The 24984-nt window shown below is 41.3% G+C and overlaps 1 protein-coding gene across 1 annotated transcript in view; it reads right to left on the bottom strand.

Moving 5' to 3' along the window:
* LOC148335898 (laminin subunit beta-1-like) overlaps positions 1-24727 on the bottom strand; it is a 34416-nt gene extending 9689 nt beyond the window's left edge. Inside the window, exons 1-24 of the mRNA XM_088298773.1 lie at positions 24619-24727; positions 22119-22333; positions 18107-18245; positions 17075-17148; positions 15921-16109; positions 15760-15823; positions 15475-15677; positions 14533-14653; positions 13691-13879; positions 13245-13421; positions 12601-12713; positions 12378-12457; positions 10654-10789; positions 9975-10133; positions 7752-7879; positions 7278-7398; positions 6943-7144; positions 6731-6874; positions 5910-6141; positions 2261-2424; positions 1844-2068; positions 1520-1737; positions 895-991; positions 18-387 (exon numbers count right to left, since the gene is read on the bottom strand). Of these exons, the coding sequence (XP_088154899.1) occupies positions 18-387; positions 895-991; positions 1520-1737; positions 1844-2068; positions 2261-2424; positions 5910-6141; positions 6731-6874; positions 6943-7144; positions 7278-7398; positions 7752-7879; positions 9975-10133; positions 10654-10789; positions 12378-12457; positions 12601-12713; positions 13245-13421; positions 13691-13879; positions 14533-14653; positions 15475-15677; positions 15760-15823; positions 15921-16109; positions 17075-17148; positions 18107-18245; positions 22119-22333; positions 24619-24649 (3791 nt within the window). The 5' untranslated portion in view covers positions 24650-24727. The remainder of the gene's footprint in view (positions 1-17; positions 388-894; positions 992-1519; positions 1738-1843; positions 2069-2260; positions 2425-5909; positions 6142-6730; positions 6875-6942; positions 7145-7277; positions 7399-7751; positions 7880-9974; positions 10134-10653; positions 10790-12377; positions 12458-12600; positions 12714-13244; positions 13422-13690; positions 13880-14532; positions 14654-15474; positions 15678-15759; positions 15824-15920; positions 16110-17074; positions 17149-18106; positions 18246-22118; positions 22334-24618) is intronic.
* Between the last annotated feature and the right edge of the window lie 257 nt (positions 24728-24984).

The following is a 24984-nucleotide window of genomic DNA, read 5'->3' as shown; positions in this document are numbered from 1 at the left end:
ATTGAGTCCATTCTTACCTGGCCTCTTGTAGGAGCTGTTGGATTTCGCTTAGAGGCTGTGAGGCCGGGTTTTGGTTTAGGATGGCGTGGATGTCTGATACACTTTTTTCCAGACTGTCAATAGACTTTGTGTAGGGCCCACCGACTCCACTCATTTTGATAGCGTTGACCTTGTTTGCAAGGCGGTGTGTCTGATTTGTTAATTGTCCAACGATAGGATCCCACTCAGCAAAGCATTGGTGGCAGCGGTGGCAGTTGGGAAAAGTACCAGAGAACCCCCGAGCACAGGTATCACAACGTGGACCGGACACTCCTTCGACACAATCGCAGTGACCGTTGTCTTTGTTGCACTGTGGCTGAGTGATGCCGTAAGGTTCACAGTCGCATTCTGATGGGAGAAGTGAAGACAGGTTTAGATCGAATGTCCAGCCATCCATGTTCCGCACATAATCTCAGAGAAATGTCAGTTGAATTAAAAAATATGGCTCGACACAAAAATAAAAATGCAATTTATTGGTGCCAGCATGCGTGGCTTACACTCTGGTGCTCTTGCTTCTTCCCACACTCCAAAAACAAGATTCTGGTCATTTAAAGACAATAAATTCCCCACAAGTGTGATTGTGCATGGTAAATTATCTATTTGTGCCCTGCGACTGGGTGGAAACAGATGTATCCTGCCTCTGCGCCGCTAGCTCAACAGCCACCCTTAAGAGCATCAGAGAATGGATTTATTTCTCAACAGTGTATTTCACTTCCGTAGTTGTGTTAAATGTGACAGAAACATTTGAATATATATCCAAACAACTGCATTCCTGTCTGTTTAAGATTGTCTTTGAAATAAGACGTCTCATATGTACTGTACATGTTCACCAACCAACAAAAACAAATGGCTTACCATGACATTTGACCTCTGGGTCTCCCCAGAAGAGCGATCTACATTCTCCGCACGTCCTGCCTCCAAATCCAGGCATACATGAACATTGACCACTGATCTAAATGAAAAGCATACAAAGTATGGAGAACATATTTTCACTGCAAATTATTTCCCTCAAAAAACAAAATACAGCTGCAAAATGGGTGTTAAAGGAGAAGTCAAGTTGAAAATGTTCTGCAATATGTCCAATGTGCCCCCGTTAGATATTGTGTTTGTGGAGTATGAATTAATCAGAAAACTCCACCCATTTTTTATCTATCGCAGGGGGCGACCATTTTGTCCTGTACTGCCACCTGCTGTCGACTCAAAGTGACATCAGAGTGCCCACAGCCTCAGTTTGCGAACATCACGGCTCACCTATTTTCTGGGTCTAGTCATGTGATGTTTGCTAGCTGAGCTCGTGGGCACTATGATGTCACTGTGAGTTAACAGCAAAATGGCCGGCACCTGATTTGGATAAAAATGGGGGGATCATATTCCACAAACACAATATTAATCAAAATACCATGTTGAGATTCATAGTGGCGTCTGCTTTAACAATGCAACTTTTTTTCAACATCATATTTCAGATCTCCATATTGCTCACCTCATTGCACGAGGTCCCATACGAATGTTTGGTGTCACAGTCACAGGCCTGACAGCCCTTACTGCTTGCCATGTTCCAGGTGTCAGGTGCACAACGATCACATTGCAGGCCAATAACATTTGGGAGACAATGACACTGACCGCTGCTACGGTCACAGTGACAGTCAGCTGATGAAGGACAGCTTGCACTATCGCTACCCAGGTGGTTACAAACACACCCTGTGGACGACAGCAAAACCTCATCAGCCGCTTTTGTACTCCTACATTAATGTGTGATTGTGACTATGAGCACTTTTTGCGATCCGAAGTGGTCAAGTGAACTTACTTCTGCAGTCTTGCAGAAGTGCTCTCCCATAGTAACCAATCATGCAATTTTCGCAGGAATGCCCTTCGCTGTGATACAGACAGCGCAGGCATTCGCCAGTTTGGGAATTGCAGGATTCCGGGTCCAACATATCGATATTGTTGTTGCATTGACAGGGCTGGCACAACCCCCCCAGCTCATGAGGGTTTCCAAAGTAACCAGGGGAGCACTCATTACAGCGAGCACCTGGCAAAAAAAAAAGGCACCACATCAAAATGCTTCTTCCGACTTCATACTGTATTTCTATAGACAATCAATTCTGTAACCAAATACTGACTGTGATTTCATCTAAAATCTACTTTTCTTCTGCTTTTGGTGTTCTATCATCATCATCATCATAAAAAAAGTGTATTTGTGCAGCAGTGGTCAATGTATTACCTTTGTACCCAGTGTTGCAGACACAGACAGCTTGCTGGGAATTAGCACCACGGAAACAACTTCCTGCAAACTGCCGCAGGCTGCCTGGACCATCAGGACACATACAGGGGCGACAATGGTCACCAGAGCCCAGCGTCAGGTCGCCATAGTAACCATCCATGCACCTTAACACAAAGTATAGAGCATGAGATTGCCTGTTACGCAAATGTCTTTTCCAAGTGTGCAACAGATCCTTGTAACTTTGATGATTGTTATTACCTTGCTAATAGCACCCTGACTTTCTGTAAGTGGTCCCACTTGGTATCAGGTAGAGAGGAGGAAGTTAGGCTGAACAGCATTGCAAGATTGTTTTTTAACCTCCTCCCCCAGTCCAATCCAATCCTTCAACATGCTATTGAGCCTGTGGTCACTTCATCATCATTGTGCAGACGATGTGTTGATTATTGGCTATGACCGAGTAATTAGTATTAGTATGGCCGAGTGGTCTAAGGCGCCGCGTTCAGGACCCAGTCTCCCCAGGAGGCCTGGGTTCGAATCTTGGCTGCCAGGATGGCCGAGTGGTCTAAGGCGCCGCGTTCAGGACCCAGTCTCCCCAGGAGGCCTAGGTTCGAATCTTGAATTTCCCCATTGTGGGACTAATAAAGGGAATATTATTATTATTATTACTGTGATTTTTTTTTACACTACAGTGAACCCCCGCTACTTCGCGGTTCACCTTTCGCGGGTTCAGTGCTTCGCGGGTCTAAAAAATATTCGGGGGCATTGTAGTTTCGCCGAGCGGCACGACGGGGCGCTGGAGCGGTTAGACGGCCGGCGTGTGCCGAAGAAGAGCATGGGCGAAGAGGAGAGTGGACGAAGAAGAGCACGTTCCCCCGGGCAAGATTGGGGGCGACGTTTCGCGCGGTTCGGACCGTACCAGAGCTCCGGAGGTGGCCGGCCGGCGTGCGTGGCAGTTAAGCCGAAGAGGAGTACCTCCCGCCCGGACACGAGCGGGGCAACATCTCGCTCCGTTCGGGACCGTACGAGAGCTCCGGAGGAGGCCGGCCGGCGTGCGTGACAGTTACGCCGAATAGGAGCACCTTCCCCGGGCACGGGCGGTGTCAAGCGGCCCCTAAGTTTAACCGAATGGAAGCTCCGGAGGAGGTGGGCATGCTCGCGTCACAGTTACGCCGAATAGGAGCACCTTCCCCGGGCACGGGCGGTGCCAAGCGGCCCCTAAGTTTAACCGAATGGAAGCTCCGGGGGAGGAGGGCGGGCGTGTGTCACAGTTAAGCCGAATAGGAGCAGCTTACGCCCGGGGCACGAGCAGGGCGAAATGAAACCGAGTTCAACCGAACGGAGACACGCTTCGGGGGAACAGGTCCGGCGTGCGTGACAATTAAGCCGAAGAGGAGCACCTCTTCCGCCCGGGCACAAGCGGGAGCGCGAGGCTGTCAGTTATGAATGAATAAATGAATAAATAAATAAATGAAGAATGCCACCTTTCATTTCACTGTCATGATCCGTGCCTGTCATGCCGCGTGTGTTTTTGTTTTTTCAGCTGTGTGGGCATTCCTCCAGCGATCGTCTCGCGCCATGCCGTCAGCTGCTGCGAGACGCGCCCACCAGCCCCGCACCGGATTCCCATTCACTCACTGATTACACTCACTATATAATCCACCTACACTGACTACCTGGCGTCGGATTGTTATCCTACTTGCTCATGCTCCCGTACTTCGATCGTTATCTTGTTCAAGTGTTTCTTGTTGTCGCGTTCTCTTTCATTTCGTTATCAGCTACAGCTCGGCTCGTTTTCTGTTCTCTTTTTCTGTCGATGATTGGTCTCCTCTTATCCTTCCGTGGTAAGCAATCTTCGTTAGTCATTCCTTGCCTTTTGCAAGCGTTTTTCGTTCTATAGTTATTTCCTTTTCCTGGTGCGAGTGTTCCACCAGCGCTTTACGTTCTTTCCGCCGATAGATTGGTATTATATATATTATAGCCGATAGACCCTCATAGTCCTAGATTGTAATTGGATACTGACTATATTGTGATTATAATAAATATCTTTGTAACACCACCTTTTTTCCCGTGTCTGCGTTTGGAGAGTCCTGCTCAATCCTCCAGCTCTGCTGGAGGATCATAACATTCACAGGGCACACCGGACGGCGTACCAGCAGGTAAAAGTCGAAGTCATTAAATAAATACAAAAAGAAGTAATTGAATAAATACAAAAATAATGACTGGGGAATAAAAAAATAAATTTTAATAATAATTTGTTTTTTTTTGTTATAACATGAATTTCACTCTCTCTCTCTCTACCCGTATATATATATATATATATATATATATATATATATATATATATATATATATATATTTTTTTTTAAGCATTTTTGAAGGTGCGCCGCTACTTCGCGGATTTTCAGTTTTCGCGGGTGGGCTCGGTCCCCATTAACCGCGATAACCGGGGGTTCACTGTATTGGGAGAAAAGTTGAGTCGATGTTTCTTCATCAATAAGGACATTAATATATGCACTAATCTATATTCAGATCATATACCAAATTAAAACAGAACATTCACGTTAGGACTGAAAAGCATCAACATGGGTTACTGAAGGTTCGCTTGCAATCGTCTGATGTTATTTCCAGTCACAGAACAAAATCTATTGCTCTGTGTGCTCTTTGGACAGCCTGGTAAGTGTTCGCACAACTTGGTGAGTCTAGCGTCCTCGCTTAAAGGCCATCACGACAGCAAGTTCGTCATTGAGAAAATTTGTGGTGTTTCTCCAGCACAACCACGAGGATAAGCATTATAACAAATGCATGAACGGCTGCAAATAATCACAGATCTCTTCGTTTGCAGGGGAATAATCCCCTGCTTGTACTTAGATCGTAAAGTTTGTTCCTGCTTGACTTGACTTTTTCTCTTCAATTGACTCTCCCTCATTTACTTCAGCTGTGCTTTCAATTTAAATAAATGTGGGAGCCAGACTAATTTAATTTAGGCTGGTCACCTATTCCTGAAAGTGTCTCTGTCTCCTCCTGAGCCCCCCCCCTCAAAAACATTATTAGGGGCTAGTCAATGTCACTCTCCAAATGTCATTATGGATTATTGGTAAAGACGACAAGTCGTTTAACCTGTACAGCACAGTGCCTTGTCTTTATACCACTGCACATCGTTCTTCATGAATCCCTCGGTAACTAGTTCCACAATCTCTTTGCTCTTTGTTGATCTTTACCACTGATCACGCTCCATTTATAAATGATTGCCAGTTCTAAAGGCTTCCCGTGTAATTCCAATTTCTCTCTAAACTATGTTACGTCTTCCTGCTTCGTAGCATAAAACATAAAGCCAAGTCAGTGTTGTTTCATATGAATTCAATACTTATGTGCCATTGTAGTTTTGAACACCTTGTAACCATGACTCTGCAGACGTGGATGTGTCAAAGAAGATTTACTGACAATTAAAAGGGTGAAACGGCACATAAAAGACAAAAATAAATGTCTCCTGCACCGACAGTCACTTCCGCATTGTATACTTTTGGCTCATTTGCCTGCCGTGCCTGAAGTGTCCACTGGATGGCATCAAAGAATCATATTTAATATGAACAAACAATGACATCTAAACAGACTCAACAACTCTCAGTGTGTAGCAGAAGAAAAAATTCACCTGTCACAGTTGTGCCCCGTGCTGAAGTCCCTGCAATTGAGGCACTGTCCCGTGTGAGCATCACAGTCCTCTGCATGTCCATTGCAAGAGCACGGACGGCACGTAGGGAAGCCCCAGTATCCCGGTAGACAGCGATTACACTGACGTCCATATGCTCCTGGCACACACACGCACTGACCAGAGAGCTGATCGCAAAGAGGGCTCTGTGAACCCTGAGCGTCACAGTTGCATTCTGCGGATGTTCACAACAAATTATCTGTCAGATAATATTAATATTTGTTCGCTTACAAAAAAAAAAAAAAAAAACTGAGTCATGGGCAACACATGAGTGTAATCAGGTGAACTGGAACCAGCTGATTATCGTAATTAGAACCAGCTGGTTCTGTGTCTTTAAAACACCACTGCTACCATTGCTTATTTCACCTGCTCCAGAGCGGCCGGTGTGATGCTCTCCTCACGGTAGTGGTACTTTAATTTGGAAAACAGTTAAAAGCACTTAAACGACCGGAGAAGGTGAATCAAATTGAAATCAACTTCACAATTGCTCTGCTGTACGGAAAGCTTCTACTTAGTGATCTGTTCTCAATTAACCCCTGGACACTTGTGATAACATCCATCCACTCATCAGTCATGTTTTTTTTCCTTCACTATGGACAACAACAATTTGATGACCAGCTATCCAACTACTGCTGTGAATCAGTAAAGATAAACTGGAAAATCAGCAAGCGGTTTAAGCTGTGGAAAAATTTGCGACATATTCACAGATTTATGGATGTGTTGTTCTGTCACAATGTATTGCAACATGAGGTTGGAGTTGATACCTTTGCAGCCACTCGGTCCAAACTGAAAAGTCGCTGGAGCACATCTGTCACAGTTTCTTCCACCAACATGAGGTCGACACTGACATTGACCTCCGCTCACGTTGCAGACTGTGCTTAGAGAACCTTGAGGGTCACACTGACATTCTGGAAGGGACAGACACGTGCATGTTTTAATCTTTCTCAGCAATCCAAATTTCGTGTCAGAGTTGTACCTTTGGCTCCTTGATGTAGCAGAGCTGAAATGCTGAAGATTAAGTTTTGGCAAATGTCAGTCATCGGTGTCTTGATAACACTCTGGCTATTCTCCATGCAACGATATCGTTGAAAAGTTTCCCATCCACGGTTTTCACCAGAATCTCCTCCTTCTGAGGCGGTGAAGAGGTCCAAGTTCTTACAGTGAGGCATCAGCACAATCTGATAAGAAGAATATGTTGAAAACAGCTTTGCTTGATTGGAGAGACTCAGCAAACACCCATTCCACCATTGATAATGTCTATGTATTGTCTTCTATTTTTCAAGTCTGATCATGGAGTAAATGTATTCTCACCGAATCAATGAGCGTGTATGGAGACTGCACATCGCTGAGGGCTGAATACAATGGCAGACTGAGGCGGATGGTATAGTTGAGACCAGATTCAAAACAAACCGGTCTGGGAAGAGCCACATGTCTAAGAAAGCACAAAGGAAATGTGAAACATCTGCAAAGTATGAACCAGACCGCTTTGAACACAATGACACAAAATAGTAAACAATCCAGCATATGGCAACCCATCACAAGAGTTGAAACCAAATGGTGTTCATAAAAGTGGTCTGGAAAAACAATAAATCAAGCCACTGATGTCGGGTAGAAAAAAAAGAAACTTTAGAGAATAGAAATAGAAATAGAAATCCCTTTATTGTCATAGAGACAAAGATATTAAATGTCATCTCGAAGGTGGGTGTTGTTAAGAGCGTTTGTTACTTCAGTAACTTTTTCAATACATTGTACTCGTCAAAGAAGGGTTTTGGTGATGAACATTACCGTGACCCAGGGTGGAGTGAAATCATTTGGTGGTCGTCGTCTGGCACAGTATTTATACAGCGACTATCTGCTCTGATAGGTCCTGGTCTCATTACTGTCATCAGAACTTCTTCCCATTGGTCAGGCAGCTGAAGTGACACATCAAATTATTCCTCCAATCAAACACTCCAGATGAGGCAGGGCATTACTTGTTTACATAAGGAAAAAAAGAACCACTTCCTTCTTTTCCTAAGCAACACCAGATAACATAACAAAACGGCTGCTTTATTCTTGTTGTCCCACAAGTCCCACCAACTATCAGCTCATCGAGAGCCACACAACTGCTCGTCAATTTCGCAGCCTTTTAGATGTGGATGACGACAGCTTGCAGCACAACATGGAGCAGACCTGCGCTACGTCCACTTCCCGAACCCTGTAATAGGATGTTTAGCTCCATACCTGCCCACGAACTGTACTCCAAACGTGAAAACCTAACTTTGATCCCCAAGTTAGGTGGAATCCACAAAAGCTATTTTATTTTTGTAGCCTCCGTTTTTGTTAAAAAGTGATCACGCCGCCACATATAGGTCATCACAGTTTATGATGCTGCCCAAAAAAAAAAAAAAAAACTTATGTTGTTCACATTATTGCGGCTCAATCAGGCTGTATGTGCGCTATGGCATGCGCTCGCAGTTTCCCCGGAGCTGGAGAATGATGACCCGCGGGACGGAGGAGCCATCCACCACCTCAACTGGCAGCCAAGCTAACATGAAGTCCAAGTACCTGCCTAGCATGATCAATATTCATTGGGAGGTTTGCCAAGGCTCGGTATCAGCAGCTCCTGTCTGGACTATATCATTAACTCATCCCATTTAGCGCAAGTCGTCAGTGATGTAACGGACAGAAAATGCGCACTACTTGTATTGTCCCATATGGTCTCATGCAGTAACGCAAGGCACATCAATATATACTGTACCTTTAAAGAATTCAATTTTCAAATAAATCTATAAATAAAGTAGGTACTTGGACTCGGTTATTCTATAAGTAGCTCGCATGTTGAAAACGTGTGGGCACCCCTGCCCTCTAACTTTGTATAAAGTCAATGGAAAGTATTATTACTATTATTGATGACAGCAGCTGTACAGCTTATTTCAATAAAAGTTGTAAATAAATAAACAGTAATTGCAGAAACACTTTTTTATTCACTGCTAAGACTATCTCTCAGATATTATTGGTCCTGATGTCACGCATTGCTAGCTTCATATACACTCACACAATCATTTGTTCATATGCAAATAATTATAAAATAAATTTTTTTAAAAATAAATAATGCATGACCACAGAACAAACTACTTAATGAGCAGTTAGTCGACATCAGTTACCGGGACGCCTCATTTTGGCCTGACTCGGCTACGTCCAAGCCAGAAAAAAAAAAAGCCGCGACTGAGAGAGTGAATTGATATGATCTTTGGTTGGTTATTGTCCCCTGTGCAATGCCAACTTGGTGCACCTGAAAATGAATATAACCGACATTTGTAATCAAGTAACACCCAGCTGTCATGCGATTGTTTCACGTTGGTTCTATTTTGCACAACTTGAGCAACATGGGAGCGAGGCAGATGTGAGTGATTGCCTGTTGGCACCAAGGTAGCGCGTCCCATCCCAAGTCCAGTGCATAGTCGCCCCTATACCCATGTTTGCAATCATTTTACAATCATATTAATTTTTAGTATATTTGTTTGACAATTTTGATAAATAATAAATAAATTAACGTTATTTTTATCATATGTATTTTTTTAAATGTACACCATGCATTGTTTTAACACTGACGTATTATATATTTTTTAAGTATGACTTTATGTGTAATAATCTTGCACAAATAGTCTGGTGTTTTGCTTGTTCTTTGTGATTTATGTCGCACCACACTTGCCTTACCCTTCGGCTGTTTCCCTTTTGCGCCTTCATTGACTCTGTGTGGGATCACTTCATGCTAATGGTTAAAAGCCCGTCCGGTGTGAACGTACCATACAAAAAGCCTTTTTTTTACCTGGTTAAGTTAAGGGAGGGAGGGGCTTACACTATACTAGTGGTCGCTATTCAATGACAGGCAACCATACAAACTCTGTAGCACCAGGTCCAAAGTTTGGTGGAAAAAGGTTTTGTAGTTTTTATGTTAAATGTGTCCGTCCTGCTACAAACTGGATTACAACGACAAAACGAAATTCCGTTCACACTGTGTCCTACCTGAGGCTCATAGCGGATGAGAATGTCGTACTCCATGGAGTGAGGAATGTTGTCAACAGTGAATTCAAGGAATGCTCCCTCTGGGACATTGACCAAGCCAACACCTGTCCAAGTGGGTCGGTGGTCCTGTGGGTGGGGCCTTGAAACCACCATTACACCCTAAAGGAACCAAACTCATTAGGCAAGCAGCAAAAACATCTTTGGATAAATAGTATTTCGCTGCCTGATATAACTGGTGATATGGTATGAGTGTGCCTGCAGGCCAACAGGAGCCCATTCTGTTCCCAATTTAGTTTAAATCAACCTGCGGGATTTCTATATAAATATAAAAATCTAAATTTACGGGATTATTCTAAAATGGGGCTTGTATTCGACTGCTGTCTTTTTCTTCGATAATGATAATGAAACAATCCAGACTCAATAGCGAGTGAGTCAAACCCAGTAAACATATTTCGCTGGCGTCGGGCGAAATCCTTGTACCATCAAAGAGAGCAAGTCGTTTTCAACACTTTAAATTGGTCAATAATTTGTAAAACAAATAAAACAATAAACACATAAAAATAATGTAATGCAATGTAATGTTACAATTATTGTTATTTGTGAATGAGAGCATTTCCATAAATCTACAATAGTTTTGTCAATGGAGCAGTCCGCGAACAAAAGTTAAATGTTTACTTACGGGCCCTAACTTGGCATCCTCTGCCTCGTAGGTGTAGTGGTCCAGAGCAATGAAGTAAAATCCAGACTCAACTTGATCACAGCGACGGCCGAACATATGATCTCTGCAGACGCACTGACCAGTCAGCTGATCGCATCTAAGAGAACAATAGGATGTTATTGATTTGTGAATTGAATTGTGAATCCACCTCCCCACAAAGAAAACCACAATAAATATATATATATATATATATATATATATATAATATTCAATTGTTTAAATTGCAACACCTTATATAACTATATATTTAGTTAGCTGTAATTCTCGTCCCTACATGGAGACAAAGGTTTAAGCCCCGAATTTTCCCCAAAACTAATGATGCACCGTGTAATGCGATGCGTCTATTACATAGACCGAGTAACTCTCTCCACCATTGGGCCAGGTGCCCTTGGGGTACTTCAGAGTGCATGTTAGCAAACCCTACTGGCCAAAGTCTGAGTCTTTAATGCGTCGAGTTGACTGTGACAAATACATAATGTGAATACGTTTTTTGGTGATGGTACAGGAGAAAGTTGGACAAAAGGGCAGCTGTCCACGATGTCGTAGTCTGTCTTATCATTCATGTTATTGCAAGCAAGAAACATCACAGGTTTGGACAACAGGCTGCAAAAAAAAAAACATTTTAAAAAACACACTGCCCAAAGGACACCACTCACATCTCTCTAACCAGCGATCTGATTGGCTGAGGCTGACTGGCTCCCAAGAAGCAATTGCTGTAATCTTTTTGTGTTATATTTATTTCTTTTGGGGATATGAATGGCATGAGAGATGCATTTTTATGTTTATTTTATTTTTTGTTTCATTGTTTGCTTGTATGCGGTTCTGAGCTATTTTTGGTTTTGATTTGAAACCGTGACTCTAAGGAGTGTGGTGACCAGTGACATCCCTGCCCTGACGTTGTCGATTAGATGTGTTGCGATAACATCTCTCATTGGGCTGAAGTGCTGCTACTGGCAGAGAGCCCTTATTTGCATGCCAGCCAGCGCGCCTCGTATTGAATACAGAAATAGCACCCTCAACTGGTACTGCGTCCTTTGATACAGTGCCTCCGTAAAAAAATTGCGGTATACATATACCATATTTGCACGGCCAAAAATGCGCTGTATCAAAGAGCACAGCCTCAGTTGTGGGTGCTAATTCTGAATCTTACTCACACACTCACGCACTATGGGGCGCATTATTGCTTGCACATGGTAGCTCGTGCATGCTATACATCAGGGGTCCGGAATCCTGTTCTTCGAGGGTCAGTGTCCTGCAGGTTTTCCATCTCTCCCTGCTGCAACACAGCTGATTCAAATGATCAGATAATCAGCAAGGTCTGCAGAAGCTAGATAACGATCGCTCAGGTGTGTTGCACCAGGGAGAGGTGGAAAACGGGCAGGACACGGGCCCTCGAGGAACAGGTTTGAAGACCCCTGCTATACATACAAAAACATGCAAACTCCACACAGGAATCGAACCCTCGACCTCTGCACTGTAAGGCCATGGTGCTAACCAGTCGCCCACCGTGCCGCCCTAATTATGAATCAGCGTAAAAAAAACAGTGTACGACATAATTTGAATGTGACCATCAAACAAAACGTTCAATTCACTTTGAGCACTTACAGCCAGTAGTTGGTCATTTTGATTTGTTTTTGCCGCTTACACAACTATTGCAGGGTTATTAGATTAGATAGAAAACTTACTGGTTGTTGATTGCTCCCCCCAAGTCACAGTCGCACGGTCTGCAGCCATCCATATCATTGCTGAGACCCCAGTGCTCAGACTATAAACAGACACAAAGACGGAGAACAGATGTTCGCATTTTATGACATCATACATGAAACCATCCAAGCTACCTGTACATACCTGGAAATCAACTCCCACAGTTTCCCAGCTTTTAGTAGCTTGAGTGTGCAATTAACTTACCACACAGTGGTCACAGTCCTTCCCAGTCACCAGTCGTTTACAGAAGCAGTTTCCTGTCTCATTGTCGCAAGGATTTCCACCAGGAACTATTCCCAGAAGGTGGCAGGCGCAGGCTAAAAAAGAAATACATTTAAAGATTGTATACTATCTTTATATTTCAAAAACAGACGGGTCTATATTCATGAGCGTTTTACTGTTCAGTTTCTGGTACACATCAGGCTCCATTCATGGATTTTCTACTGCTTTTTATGTTCTGAGTTATGGGTGTGCTGCAGACATGGGGCTAGAGTGGTACACCCTGGACTTGTTGCCAGTCAGTCACAGCCAGTCACACTCACACTCTCATACAATACAATAAAATTTTATTTATAAACGCATTTCACATGTATAAGCAATTTGGTCCGAATGCATGCTTTTGGAATGTGGGAGGAAACTGAGTAAACTGAGAAAAAGGAAGCACAGGAGAACTTGCAAGCTTCATATACACAGGCCAGAACATAGATTTTAAACTGCGTGGAAGAAACCTAGGCTGTGAGGCCAAACTTCCACATTCCATACTTCCATATGGGTTGTAAACATATTGTACTGGTCAATTGAAATTTATGCATTCACAACCAATGCTGTTATTAGAGATGATGTCAAACCTTTGCAGCCTTCTTGCGAATCAGTGAGCGCGTAAAATGCCTGCTTGCAGCGGTCGCAACGTTCTCCCTCCACGTTGACTTTGCAGCGGCATTGGCCAGAAATGAGTCCTAGTCTCATGTCTGTCCTTCCATCACAGATTCCTCCATTCAAAGAGCCCAAAGGATCACAACTGCATGCTAAAGATATAAAAGGCAGGATTTATTTATTTCTATTGATATTTACTGTATTTACTTCATTTTTATTCAAGATCCCTTGTTCATACGCATATCATATATATCAAAGATTTAAGTTCCCCGGTTGAGAGAGAAAATCACCAATAAATGTCGCTGAAATGCTGTAGAAATGCATTTGTTTTAGTTTATCTGACAATCACCATGGTGAAGTCTATCTATTTGAGACTCTAAAGCGGATTGTACGTGATGCAAAAAGACTGTTCAATACTCACGCTGGCAGATGTTTGGATCTCTAACATCTTTCTCGGGGTGTTGGAAGTAGAACGGTTTGCACTGCTCACAGTTGTGGCCGGTTGTATTGTGTTGACAGGCATCGCACACACCGCCACTTGCATTTCCTGAAGCCACATAGACGGCCATGTCAAAGTGACACAAGTCCGAGTGATGGTTGCAGTTGCACTCTGAGAACGAGAGAAATCCACAGTCAAGACAAGTATCCTCTCATTAATACAGTGGTGTTTGGAAATACAACTGAAATTCATTCCGTTACCATGCTTGTATGTGAAATAGGGCTGCCACAAACGATTATTTTGGTAGTCGACTAATCACCAAATAACACCAAATAACAACAATAGCGCAATACCAGACGAGAGGGAGTAATGTGATCACCAACATTTTGAAACTGGGAGCTACTTCTCGAGTACTGATTAAAGCAGGTTCAACAAGTCAATTACAAGTTATTTTTAGTATAACATAATTCAAATAATTATTTTCATAACAGATTAAACTGACTATTATTGTTTTGAAAAAAAAAATTAGGATTCAGTCACTGGTTTTGGGCTGTAACAAGTCAGAAAATGGGGGGGGGGAGCCATCTGAAAATGTCCTTCATAAATCACTGGGAAAAAAATGGAGGGATATTAACAATCTTTTGGAGGTTCGAGTATTCGGCCTGACACCAGCGATACGTTGGACAGTAAACCTGCCTGTCTTGAGATGGTGTATTGTCAGGCAACCATAAAGGCAAGTGAAAGTGGTGAGCTGAACTCAGTAATACATATGAACTACCATTTTAAAAATGAGAAGACTGTCAAGTGAACCAGTGTATACTCACTCTTGCAAGCGTTGCTGTTACGTCCCTCAGCTGGTTTCCAAGGTTGGTCATGATAGAAATCTTGACACCGTTCACAGTTGAGTCCTTCGGTGTTATGATTACACATGCAGTGACCATGAACCTGGAAACACAAAATCAAAACAAAATGATCAAGTAATACCTGTGGAGATATGTGGGTTAATTTTAGATTATATAGGTTTGAATCAGGTGCGAAACCTCTTTCACCAAGGTACTTGTTTTTACTGGGATTGATTTCATGGCCAACCAGTGAGCCATATTAAAAGGTAAGGCTGAGCAATTCTTAAATATATTTGAATTGCAATTCTTTTCCCCTCAATATTTTTTTTTCAAGGCCCTCTTGCAATGTGGCTTTTAATAAACAAGCAATAAATTAATCTGCATTCCAATACATGATATCAGATTTGTTAAATGATTTGTTTTATAGGTAAGGTTAACGCTAAAATAAAGGTAACATAACCGTGAATTAATATGAATGACAGCTTTTATTCATCAACTTCAATTAAAGGTACTTTAAACTTACTAAACACTTGCGGTCTTTTAAGCGTTCACTATGACAACGTCACAAAATTCTAACGAAGTCTGACGTGAACATACATAAGGAAGTCACAAATCAGATTATCTCGACACTTTGTAATAAATGAGCAACACATTTTTCAAAATTGCAGATTTTGCAATTTGAAAATTGCATTATACAACAGTGAGATGTCAATCTGAATTTGATTAATTGTCCAGTGCCATTTTAAGGGGACAGTCTGTGCAAACAGACAAAAGCACCGGTCACATTGGGCAACCTGCAAGAAACGTTAGGCTCCTTTGTTTGAAATTGCAGTAAATTAGCCCAAACTGCTGTTGTCAGGCCTCATGTGTACTGTTCCTATTTGGAGGGTAAAATATCCGAACATTACCCCCTTGACAACTTACCTTGCCTTCCCTAACATAGCCAGTTTCCTGGACTGGGGCACATTCTGACGCATGTCCATAGCAGAAGCAGTTTCCTCGCACCACCATGTCGTAAACAGCATAGTAATACTTCTCTTTAATCTCCATACGCGAGTCAAGCAGGTTGTCCCCGAGCGTGTGAAGTTTGGTGAACGTCACCCTTAGATTGGTGATCTTCAGCATATCTGTGAAACAGTAAACAATTATCAATGACTATTTAAAAAGCACTGCATATCAAAAACATGAAAAAGTCTGTTGGTGCATTACTCTGGATTCGAGAGCTGTATGGGTCATGGATCCGAAAAGCAGGATCCAAAACTCTGAAAATGACCTGAAAAGATTCAGCAGATTAGTGACCTGGTCTAAAACTAAAAATTGTTATTGTTGTGAATGAGATCACTGAGGTATATTCAGTTAATTGACATTACCTCTCCTTCAGTGGATGGTTCAATGTCAGAATAGCGTGAGTCACAGATGACATCATCAACCTTCTTCATGGGACCCACAGAAACGTCAGGGAAGGACGTTTCACAGTCATAGGCAAAGTAGCGGTACACCTTCCAGGTTTTCCCAAAGTCTGCTGAGCGCTCAATCAACATTGCAGCAGGTCGAAATGTCTTCACGGGTGAGAGCCAATGAGAAATAGTCACGGAATCAAAAGCCAACAACAAAAATAAATCTATTAAATAACAATGCGCTCGGCAGAACTTCATTTTCGTGCCAACGCAAGTCTGGTTAGCATATTTGGGGCAGTGTTGTTTTCGGAGTATACCGGCCCGCGAAGCTGATGCACCTGATAATTTGGTGGTGCAAAGTAAAAACAGGCGCATTATTTTGATTATTTTCGTGGTGGGGCAATGGTCGCGTTAAGCATGTTTGTGGATTTGGTAAGCCTCGCTGGGCATTACTTCCGCACCCTATAGTGCATCTCGCAATTTGGTGACTCAATTTTAGACTGACTAAAAGGTGGTCTATTTTGCAACGCAGGTGGTCTAACACGATTTTGTTGAGTTTTTTTAATCAAGGCGTACACAGATTCAGTGCTCGGGGATGTCATTCACAATTCCTGTGAATATCAAAAATATTTAAATAGCACTATTGGGTCACACATGGGCGCACGATCAGGATGTACAAGTCACACGGTCGACTATTTCATCTGAAAGGGGAGATATTGCAGTTTACGTCAAGTATGAACTCCAGTGAGTCTAATTTCTGCTTTCGCAATGTTCAAGCACGGCGTATTCAGGCATGTGCTCCCTATGGTCCAGAAGTTAATGCAAATGTGGGATGCCGTGAGGATTGGCCAGCAAAACACTACGTTGCACACCCATTTTTACCAGCAAAAAGTTGACAAAAATCCCAAAAGAAAGAAAAAGCCACCCATGCACAAAGTTTGATTGCACTTTGCGCTAGACTTGTGCCCGGAACGAAAATAGAGCCTAACGTGTCCTACATTGATACAAGTACAAAGTGTTTACGATATTACACTCTTCACACCAAATGTGGGTTTTTCAAGACCGTCTATCTCTTTAAACATATACACCAGTTGGATGTATTAATGTGCTAGTTTGTAATGACTCACTTTGAATGTCATGATGAGGTGAGTGAAGTGAAACTCTGCTTCCAGGTTCAACTGGATCGTGACATTTTCCACACCTGTATAGAGAGGATCAAAAATCTAAATTGTTGTCAACATGAGACCAACATTGTGATTGGTTAGGGTTAGAATATACAATGGACTAAATATCAGATGCCATTGTTTACCGCAAAACTTGGCCAGAGATTGCATGCCACTTTATTGTGACATCATAATACAATTTTTGCTTGCCAATGTACAGTATTTGTGTCAGACTCTGAGATAATTAACAGAATAAAAAATGTATTTTTTCCTGTTGCTGCGCAGAAAATAGTTGCTTTCTACTGCCGTGTGAGGCCAGGAGGCAAAAATGTCATCCAAAACGCCTCTGCATTCCGTCATCACAGATTACTAAACAAAGATTGTGTGCGGTGCCTTCCGACATAAATTAAGTCGACTAAGTGACTCATTGAATCACTGACGCCATGCGACAAACTACAACACTGCAGTGGGCAAAATGTAGTCTGTAGAAGCCTAGTTCCCTGTAAATACATTTAGGGGAGACTCTTAATCACATATAAAATAGCACAGAAATGTTTACAGCCCCTCTACAGTGAGATTGACCCATTATCAGTCATCAATAATTAATACTCCTTCATTGATATTTTCATCACGTAACCTTGTGGCCGTCCTCCATCAGAGCTCTATGGACAATTCTTTTGTCTAAAAGTGCCCTAACGTACAATCCAACTTTATTTAAATGCACTGATAACATTATAGAAACGGTGCGCCTTTCCTATTATAGGGTGAAGTGTAGAATTATAAGGTCAAAACAAAAATAATGATAATAATGTAATCATTTTAAAATTAGCCAGTAACATGAATGTGGGAAATGTGAAGTGCTGTGAAAACTTTCCAGACGAATGCACCTGAATTATTTGCACTTAACTGCAACTAAATGGTAACTGTATGGCCTTTTGTCAAACTGTGTGACTGGTGTTGGCCTCCGACCTTTCATTGTTTTATTTTCTTCCTCACCGTTCTCAGATTGCCACCAGGTCTTCAGTCTGTTCGGCGCAAAAGTGGTAACCACGTTGTCAATACGATGGCTTCCCGTCTGATTGGCTGGTTCGCTGTAGGGTGTCGCTGAGTCACACATGAAACATTTTTTCTCCTCCTGACAAAAAAACAAAAGGAGGAGTTAGGGCAGGAAGAGAAAAGGCAAAGAGGGTCTTCATGAAGCTTGGAATTCCCCAGATTCCTGTCTTCCTGCTGTTTTTCTGGATGAGTGCAGTGGAGATACAGAACATGACATTGAACCAAAGTTCAACCTTCAGTGAAAACAACTTAAAAAAAATTAAGAAAAACAAATCAAGGTTTGCCACACATGTCGAGGGCGACTTGACAAAGTAACTGTGCAGCTATGAGAAAACTTTTCAGGGAGGTCACGTTGCTAATGAACATAGCAACTGGACTCCTCGAATATGGATGAGTCCAGCCTAAGATTATTCGAGAACAATGCATGCATCGAGGTAATAAGAGCGGCAGGTGAAATGATATACATATACATATATTGTTGCAATGCTTTTGTTTACTTTCATTTAAAATAAAATGTATTTTTTTTCTCCGATGAGGCGAGGTTACCAAAACATTCCATCCAGCTGCTCCATGTCCGGCCCCTTTCAAATTTTAGAACCCAAAGTGGCCCGCCAATCAAAATGTTTGCCCACCCTTGATACAGAGAATAGTAAATGAATAATGAACACAGAAAAAAAATGAAAACAAGTTTTGGTTAAAATTGCAACAAATGTAGGAAAATATAAAATAATATAAAGCAAAGAAAATAAAATGGATGGAAAAAAAGTGTGTGGTGTATTAAATGTGCAATGTCTAAGTTTGACCAGAAGAGGACAGCGTTCGCAGCCCAGTCTTGTAATTGAGAAGCCGAAACACGTGCCATGTAGGAACAGTAGTGTGACAGTGAACATTTGAAACAAATGATAGATTTTTGTGTTTTACAGATAAAACAAGATTGAGATGAATCATTTCTGCACCAAGCTATACATACAAAAGTCGAGCTTGAGATTTATTGTCGTCACAGACATTTCCGACATGTTTTACTGAGTAAATATTGCAGAGCCCAACTACAATATTCATACATATCTTAATGTCACACAACATTAACTGTATCCTGACTAATCTGTTATATCGAAACTTTATTGCTGTTGTATTATCCCCTGAGTTGATATAAAAAAATGGGTGCTGAAATATGAGGGGTATAACTCACCTTTAGTGATGCACTGTAAATGCGGCCACTTTATCACCTGCATATTGAGTTTTACACTTTATACAAGCCATCTTTGCTATGCACATTAAAGATAACGCCAAAATCAATCACATTCAAATTGTGATTTGAGGTAATCACGATTCAGAGCTCATGAGACAATTTAGTTTCTATCTTGAATTGGCCTTTTAAAAAGACACATACCTCATGTGCTGGTAAACACACTCCACATTTTTCCATCATCATACATTTTGATGAATATTTCATTCACTTCTGGAGGGAATGATATCATTTATTTATATTTATCAAAATTAAGCCATGACAACCGAATGTCAGTCCAATAAAGTAGTCCAATTAAATGTTAGGTTAATAATGCAACAATCTAATTCATTTGAAGCAATTCTCTTTCTTTAAGCGATTCCCTTTTCATAACTGAGTAATGCCGGCAAATAAGTTCAGACAGGCGAACGCTTGTTTCATATGACCGAGCATTGTCAGAGAGCAATGGATTACTTTCAGTGAGAGAACTCAGCTAACAGTGTTCTCAAGCAGCTGGACAAACATCTGTCTCCAGTTATATCAGCACCTCCATATGGGGTGCGTGTGTGTGTGTGTGTTGGCGAGGGGGGTTATGGTCAACACAGGATGTGCTGCAGACTATAACCCCCCTCCAGAGCCACACACTAAGTAATACACAACAGGGAGTTTATTTTCTGACAAACATTCCATTGCATCAGGAGATAGGGGCTCTTCGAACAAAGACTCTAGCAAGTCTTCTATGGGACATCTTTAGAGAATAAAGATGTTAAATGTATGAAAGTTAGACAATGTACGCTGTATTATATTCCAATAAAATGTTCAATCATTTATTGGAATACAATACATATTGTCCTTATTGTTACATTTTCTGGTCGAATTTTAAATGAGATTGCACAACAAAAAAACTAAAGAATTGAGGGAGTTGACGGACAAAACAGTTAATGACTATCTTATTTAAATTAAGGTAACAAGGAAAAGCTTTTTCTTCCATGGACATCAGACATTTCAATTCTCATTTGTTGCATAGACTGATTGTAGCTCCTTCATTTTGTTTAACTTCTTTCAAAGTCAAGATCTTTGGAGTCTTACCCTTTGTTTTATCTTTGTGTTGTTTTCACACTAATCAGTTTTGGATTGTCTTAGGAGGGGAGAGAAATTTCTACATAGCGGCAGGTTCTCTCACATCAGCCTTCAGAGGTACTATCAAAGCCAGAGCAACACAACTGTAAAAACTAAAGCCGACATGCATGCAAAGCATGTCCTGGGTGTGTGATGTGTTACTTATGCAACCCACCATCAGTCCGGATTTAGATATTATTTCGAAGGAAAAGTGTTTAGAATTTACCATTCCCATTTCCAATTCATGTTAAAGGGGGGTCATCATACACCAGCCTCCAATTATAACACCTGTGATTAACACCAATTAAATGAAAAGACGACAAAAGCCGTTGTAGTAACACCATATGCTATTGCAAACTGTTCATAAGGTTGCTCACTCATCTTGGCCCCAGTTCCAGTTCCAACTCAAGAAAAACAAGACGATACTGATGTATTTATATTATTTATTTTCCACTTTGATTCATTTGAGTTAATAAGATGACAATGCCTATTCAAATCAGTTGTGTTACGTCCGATTTTCGGAGAATCATCAAAATGTATGAGCCAGAGGGTGCTCGTATTATGACAAAAACGTTCAAGGGTACATGAGCCAAAAAAGGTTGGGAACCATTTTTGCATCGTATGCAACACAACAGATGCTGACATTGTCACACAGTGTCTAAATCATCTGAGTTCAGAATGTTGTCTCGCTGTGTAAAATCACACTTAAGGTAAAGGAAGTAATATGCATCCTTTGTTTGGGTCAGTGTAAAAAGCCAAGCTAGTATTATTTGGGTCTATATAATCCAGCCATTATCAGTACTGCTTCTCCTCAGTAGGGTATCCGGGGGTGCTCCGGGGGTGCTGGAGCTAATCCCAGTTATCTTCGGGCAGTAAGCGGGGGACACCCTGAACTGGTTGCCAGCCAATCGCAGGGCACACATAGACGAACAACCATCCATGCACACACTCATACCTAGGGGCAGGTTAGAGTCACCAATCAACCTGCCATGCATGTTTTTGGAATGTGGGAGGAAACCGGAGTACCCGGAGAAAACCCATTCAGGCACGGGTAGAACAAGCAAACACCACACAGGAAGCCGGAAGCCGGACTCAATCTCACGACCTCTTCACTGTGAGGCCATTGTGCTGACCAGTCATCCACCATGCCACCCTGGTCTTAATAAAATATTCTAAATTTAGAAGATTAAGTCTTGAGGTTGGTTTGTTAGCTAAAATAGAGACTCATTGTACAAGACTTGTAACTGTCTAAATAAGGGTTCAGCAACTTTTTTTCCAAACTGAGAACTACTTCTTGGGTACTGATTAATGCAAAGGGCTACCAGTTTGATGCGCAATTCTGAAACAACACAATTTCCTAAATGATCTTTAATAATGCTGTTATTGTGAAGGCACTGATCATGTTAATGATTTCTTGCACTAATTTAGGAACAGAAAAAAGTCAACGTTCAAACATTTTGTTTCATAAGATCTCTGCCAGTGTTTATATTTTCAAATAATCATCTCTACAACATTCATGGAAAATTACAATGTCCCATCAGTGATGAGGTATTTTTGGAACAGGCCTGCGGACCACATTGGTAACCGCTGATTGAAATATTTCATTACCTGCAGGTGGCTGACAATGCAGAAGGGTTCAGGACGGTTTAATCCACAGGTGGAGGTTGACAGTAGCTGGTGCGCTCTACCAATAAGAAGATCGCCTGTTCCTGGGTAACAGCTGCCCTCGGTGCAGACATCACGGAGCTCTGGTAGGCTGATTTGATCCTGGCCTTGTTCTACCACAGGCCGAACTTGCTGGGCCAAGGTGAATACCAGTAAACCTAAGAACAGTCGTCCCACCCCAAGATTGGTTAGTCGAACAAAAATATTTTAGGCACTTTTCCATTAGCCCTGCTCAGCACCAAGACAGCCTCACTATTGGCATCTTTGCTTTGCCATTACACTTTTTCTGGGCCAAGAGAGGGATGGAATCACTTTTCTATGCTGGGGCTGAGCGGGGCCATGTCGCCACTGTTCTGATTGGCGGCCAGCCAAGGTTATTTTCATTAATGAAAACTAACGAAATAAGGAAAACTAAAATTGCGAAAAAACTGTTTTGTTAACAATAGAAAATAAAAACTAAAATGATTGAGATTTATCAAATTAACTATAACTAAAGAGTAAACAGTTACTTTAATACACAAGCTTTTGGGGATTGGTTTTAAACTGTAAACTGTACCTTGTATTATAAAAATGTTATAAAACATTTTTGTCAAATTTTTACTTTACAATACTTACCATGGTCCTTCTTTAATCTTGCACACAAGTAAAACTTTTTTTTTTTTTTAAAAAGAAAACTAATACTAATATATACTAAAAGTGCTTTTAAAAAAACCAAACCTAATAAAAACTAACAAAGACACCCTAAAAAACAATTAAAATTAAAAACAAAATTCAATATGAAATTAAAACTAACTATACTTAAAATTGCAAAACAATAATAACCCTGACAATAGCACACGTGCCTTTCCTGGTTTTAGATGAGCTGCCCACCGGTGTCCTGTAATTCCTTCAAACCCCTTGTGACTTTCGACCAGTGTTCGGCACTTGACCCTTTTTTGCTAGTCAGTCCCCCGCCCCTCCGGCTGCAACCTAGGTTCCGTTCCGGCCTCGACCTTCTCCTTCTCCTCCTTATTCGTCTCCTCCTTCTTTGTCTCATTCTTCTCTTTTTTTTTTTCGTTTCCACGAACGTGCCCAGTGAGAGTAAGTACACACAGTTGGTAGTGACGCTTTTGACGCGTTCTGAGGCAATTTCTGTCATTTGCCCATCTCGCTGAGTAGGTTGAGATGATCTTTTGGCCGCCTTACGACCACATCACACGCATGAGGGCTGGACTGAATTCCACCTCCGGACTTGGTTAATCGAGCCCTTTTTTTTTTTTAATTTGTCAGCCCCACCCTTGACCCAAAAATGTTCATCTGGCCGGGCCGGAGGGCCAGACTGTTCCGCCCCAGGGACGGACTGCCCAGTTCTGTATATAGATGTCTCAATATTTTGTAAATCGGAAAAGCTGTTCAATAAACATATGCCTAAACACTTTTAAACAAAGTTAAGCAATGATTGTTAAATTTGACACCAACATTTCCCTTTTACTGAAAATGAATATCAGCTCCAAATATCGGTTATAAGTCTCGATATCCACGCTGATCCAAAAGACATTGTCTTATCTCTAGTGTCTAATGTTTTCACATTAGCCTTTTAAATTAGAGGTGCAACGACTAAACAATTATCAAATTAACCAATAATCATTTTTGATATTCAAATAATCATCACTAATCACTTTGTGTAATTCAATTTTCAAATTGATCCGAATCCTCTGAATTTCAGCCTTCGCAACAGCAAATATTTGCACATTTTTGTAGTCAGACTTCTTCATGTTGAATAAAAATAAGACATTTGAAAACATCTGCTTTGACTTTGGAAAATAATGATCAACATTGTTTGCCCGATTTCTGACGTGTTCAGGACCAAACCAGTAACTGCATCATAATACGTTATTGTTTGTGAATTTTCTGCACTGTCACTTTGAAATAATGTTGTTTTTGAAGAAAGGGATTGTGATTAAAAAAAAATTTGGAATCCGATTCGTTAGCTGCAGCACTATTATAAACGTAGAACAATTTAATGGTAAACTTTGCATGAAATATTTCAAACCCGCAGAAATTATATTCTTATTTGTAAAAAATGATGAGCTGTTGCATCAAATCAAATTCATTGGCCTACACTTGATATTCACTGATGTGTTAACATAATAAAGTTAATTTAATCTAGTATTTAAGTACTGTTAATACTCTCCTGATTGCATTTGCTTTTGAGACTCTGTTCTTTTTAGAAACATCGATACCTTATATGTCAACGCACTTCCATTGGCAAAATGAATCAAATACAAGTCGACAAGGAAGTTTCCATTCATGGTTGTCATTATTATAAAAGCGTGTGTTGTAATCAGTTTCGATGCCGAATCGGTAAAAAGCCGCAACACATTTTCCGTCGAGTTTGCGTGACACTTTTAGAGTGTCTGATTTCCTTGAAACAGAAGAAAAATATATACTTGAAGTTTCTCACCAAGAAGCAGCACGAGTTGAACACGCAGCATCTTCGTCTTCACGCGGATGAGAAGACCCAACCAACATTAACTTCCAACCTCCCAAATCCGATCAGACGTGAACACCCCCACACCGCCCATAAAAGTAATCTGACATTAGCGCGACAAACACACGTTGGTCAAACTTTCAAAATAAAATGTTATCGCGTAATTAGTACGTAAAATTGTAAACTCGAATGTGTGCCCCTGACAAGGTTCTGATCTCTACTTTAAACATACAATTATTTTCAATTATTTTTTAGAAACAGTCAGATGCTAAGCAAATCTGAATTGTGCCAATTTGCAGTGCGTAACAGCGAATATTTACACATAATAACCGGATGATG

Source organism: Idiotropiscis lumnitzeri, chromosome 6 (genome assembly GCF_059441095.1).
Source record: "Idiotropiscis lumnitzeri isolate Australia: NSW breed Sydney's pygmy pipehorse chromosome 6, RoL_Ilum_1.0, whole genome shotgun sequence".
Taxonomy (NCBI): Eukaryota; Metazoa; Chordata; class Actinopteri; order Syngnathiformes; family Syngnathidae; genus Idiotropiscis; species Idiotropiscis lumnitzeri.
The sequence above is the reverse complement of the archived record's forward strand: the minus strand, read 5'-3'. Positions and strand labels throughout refer to the sequence as shown.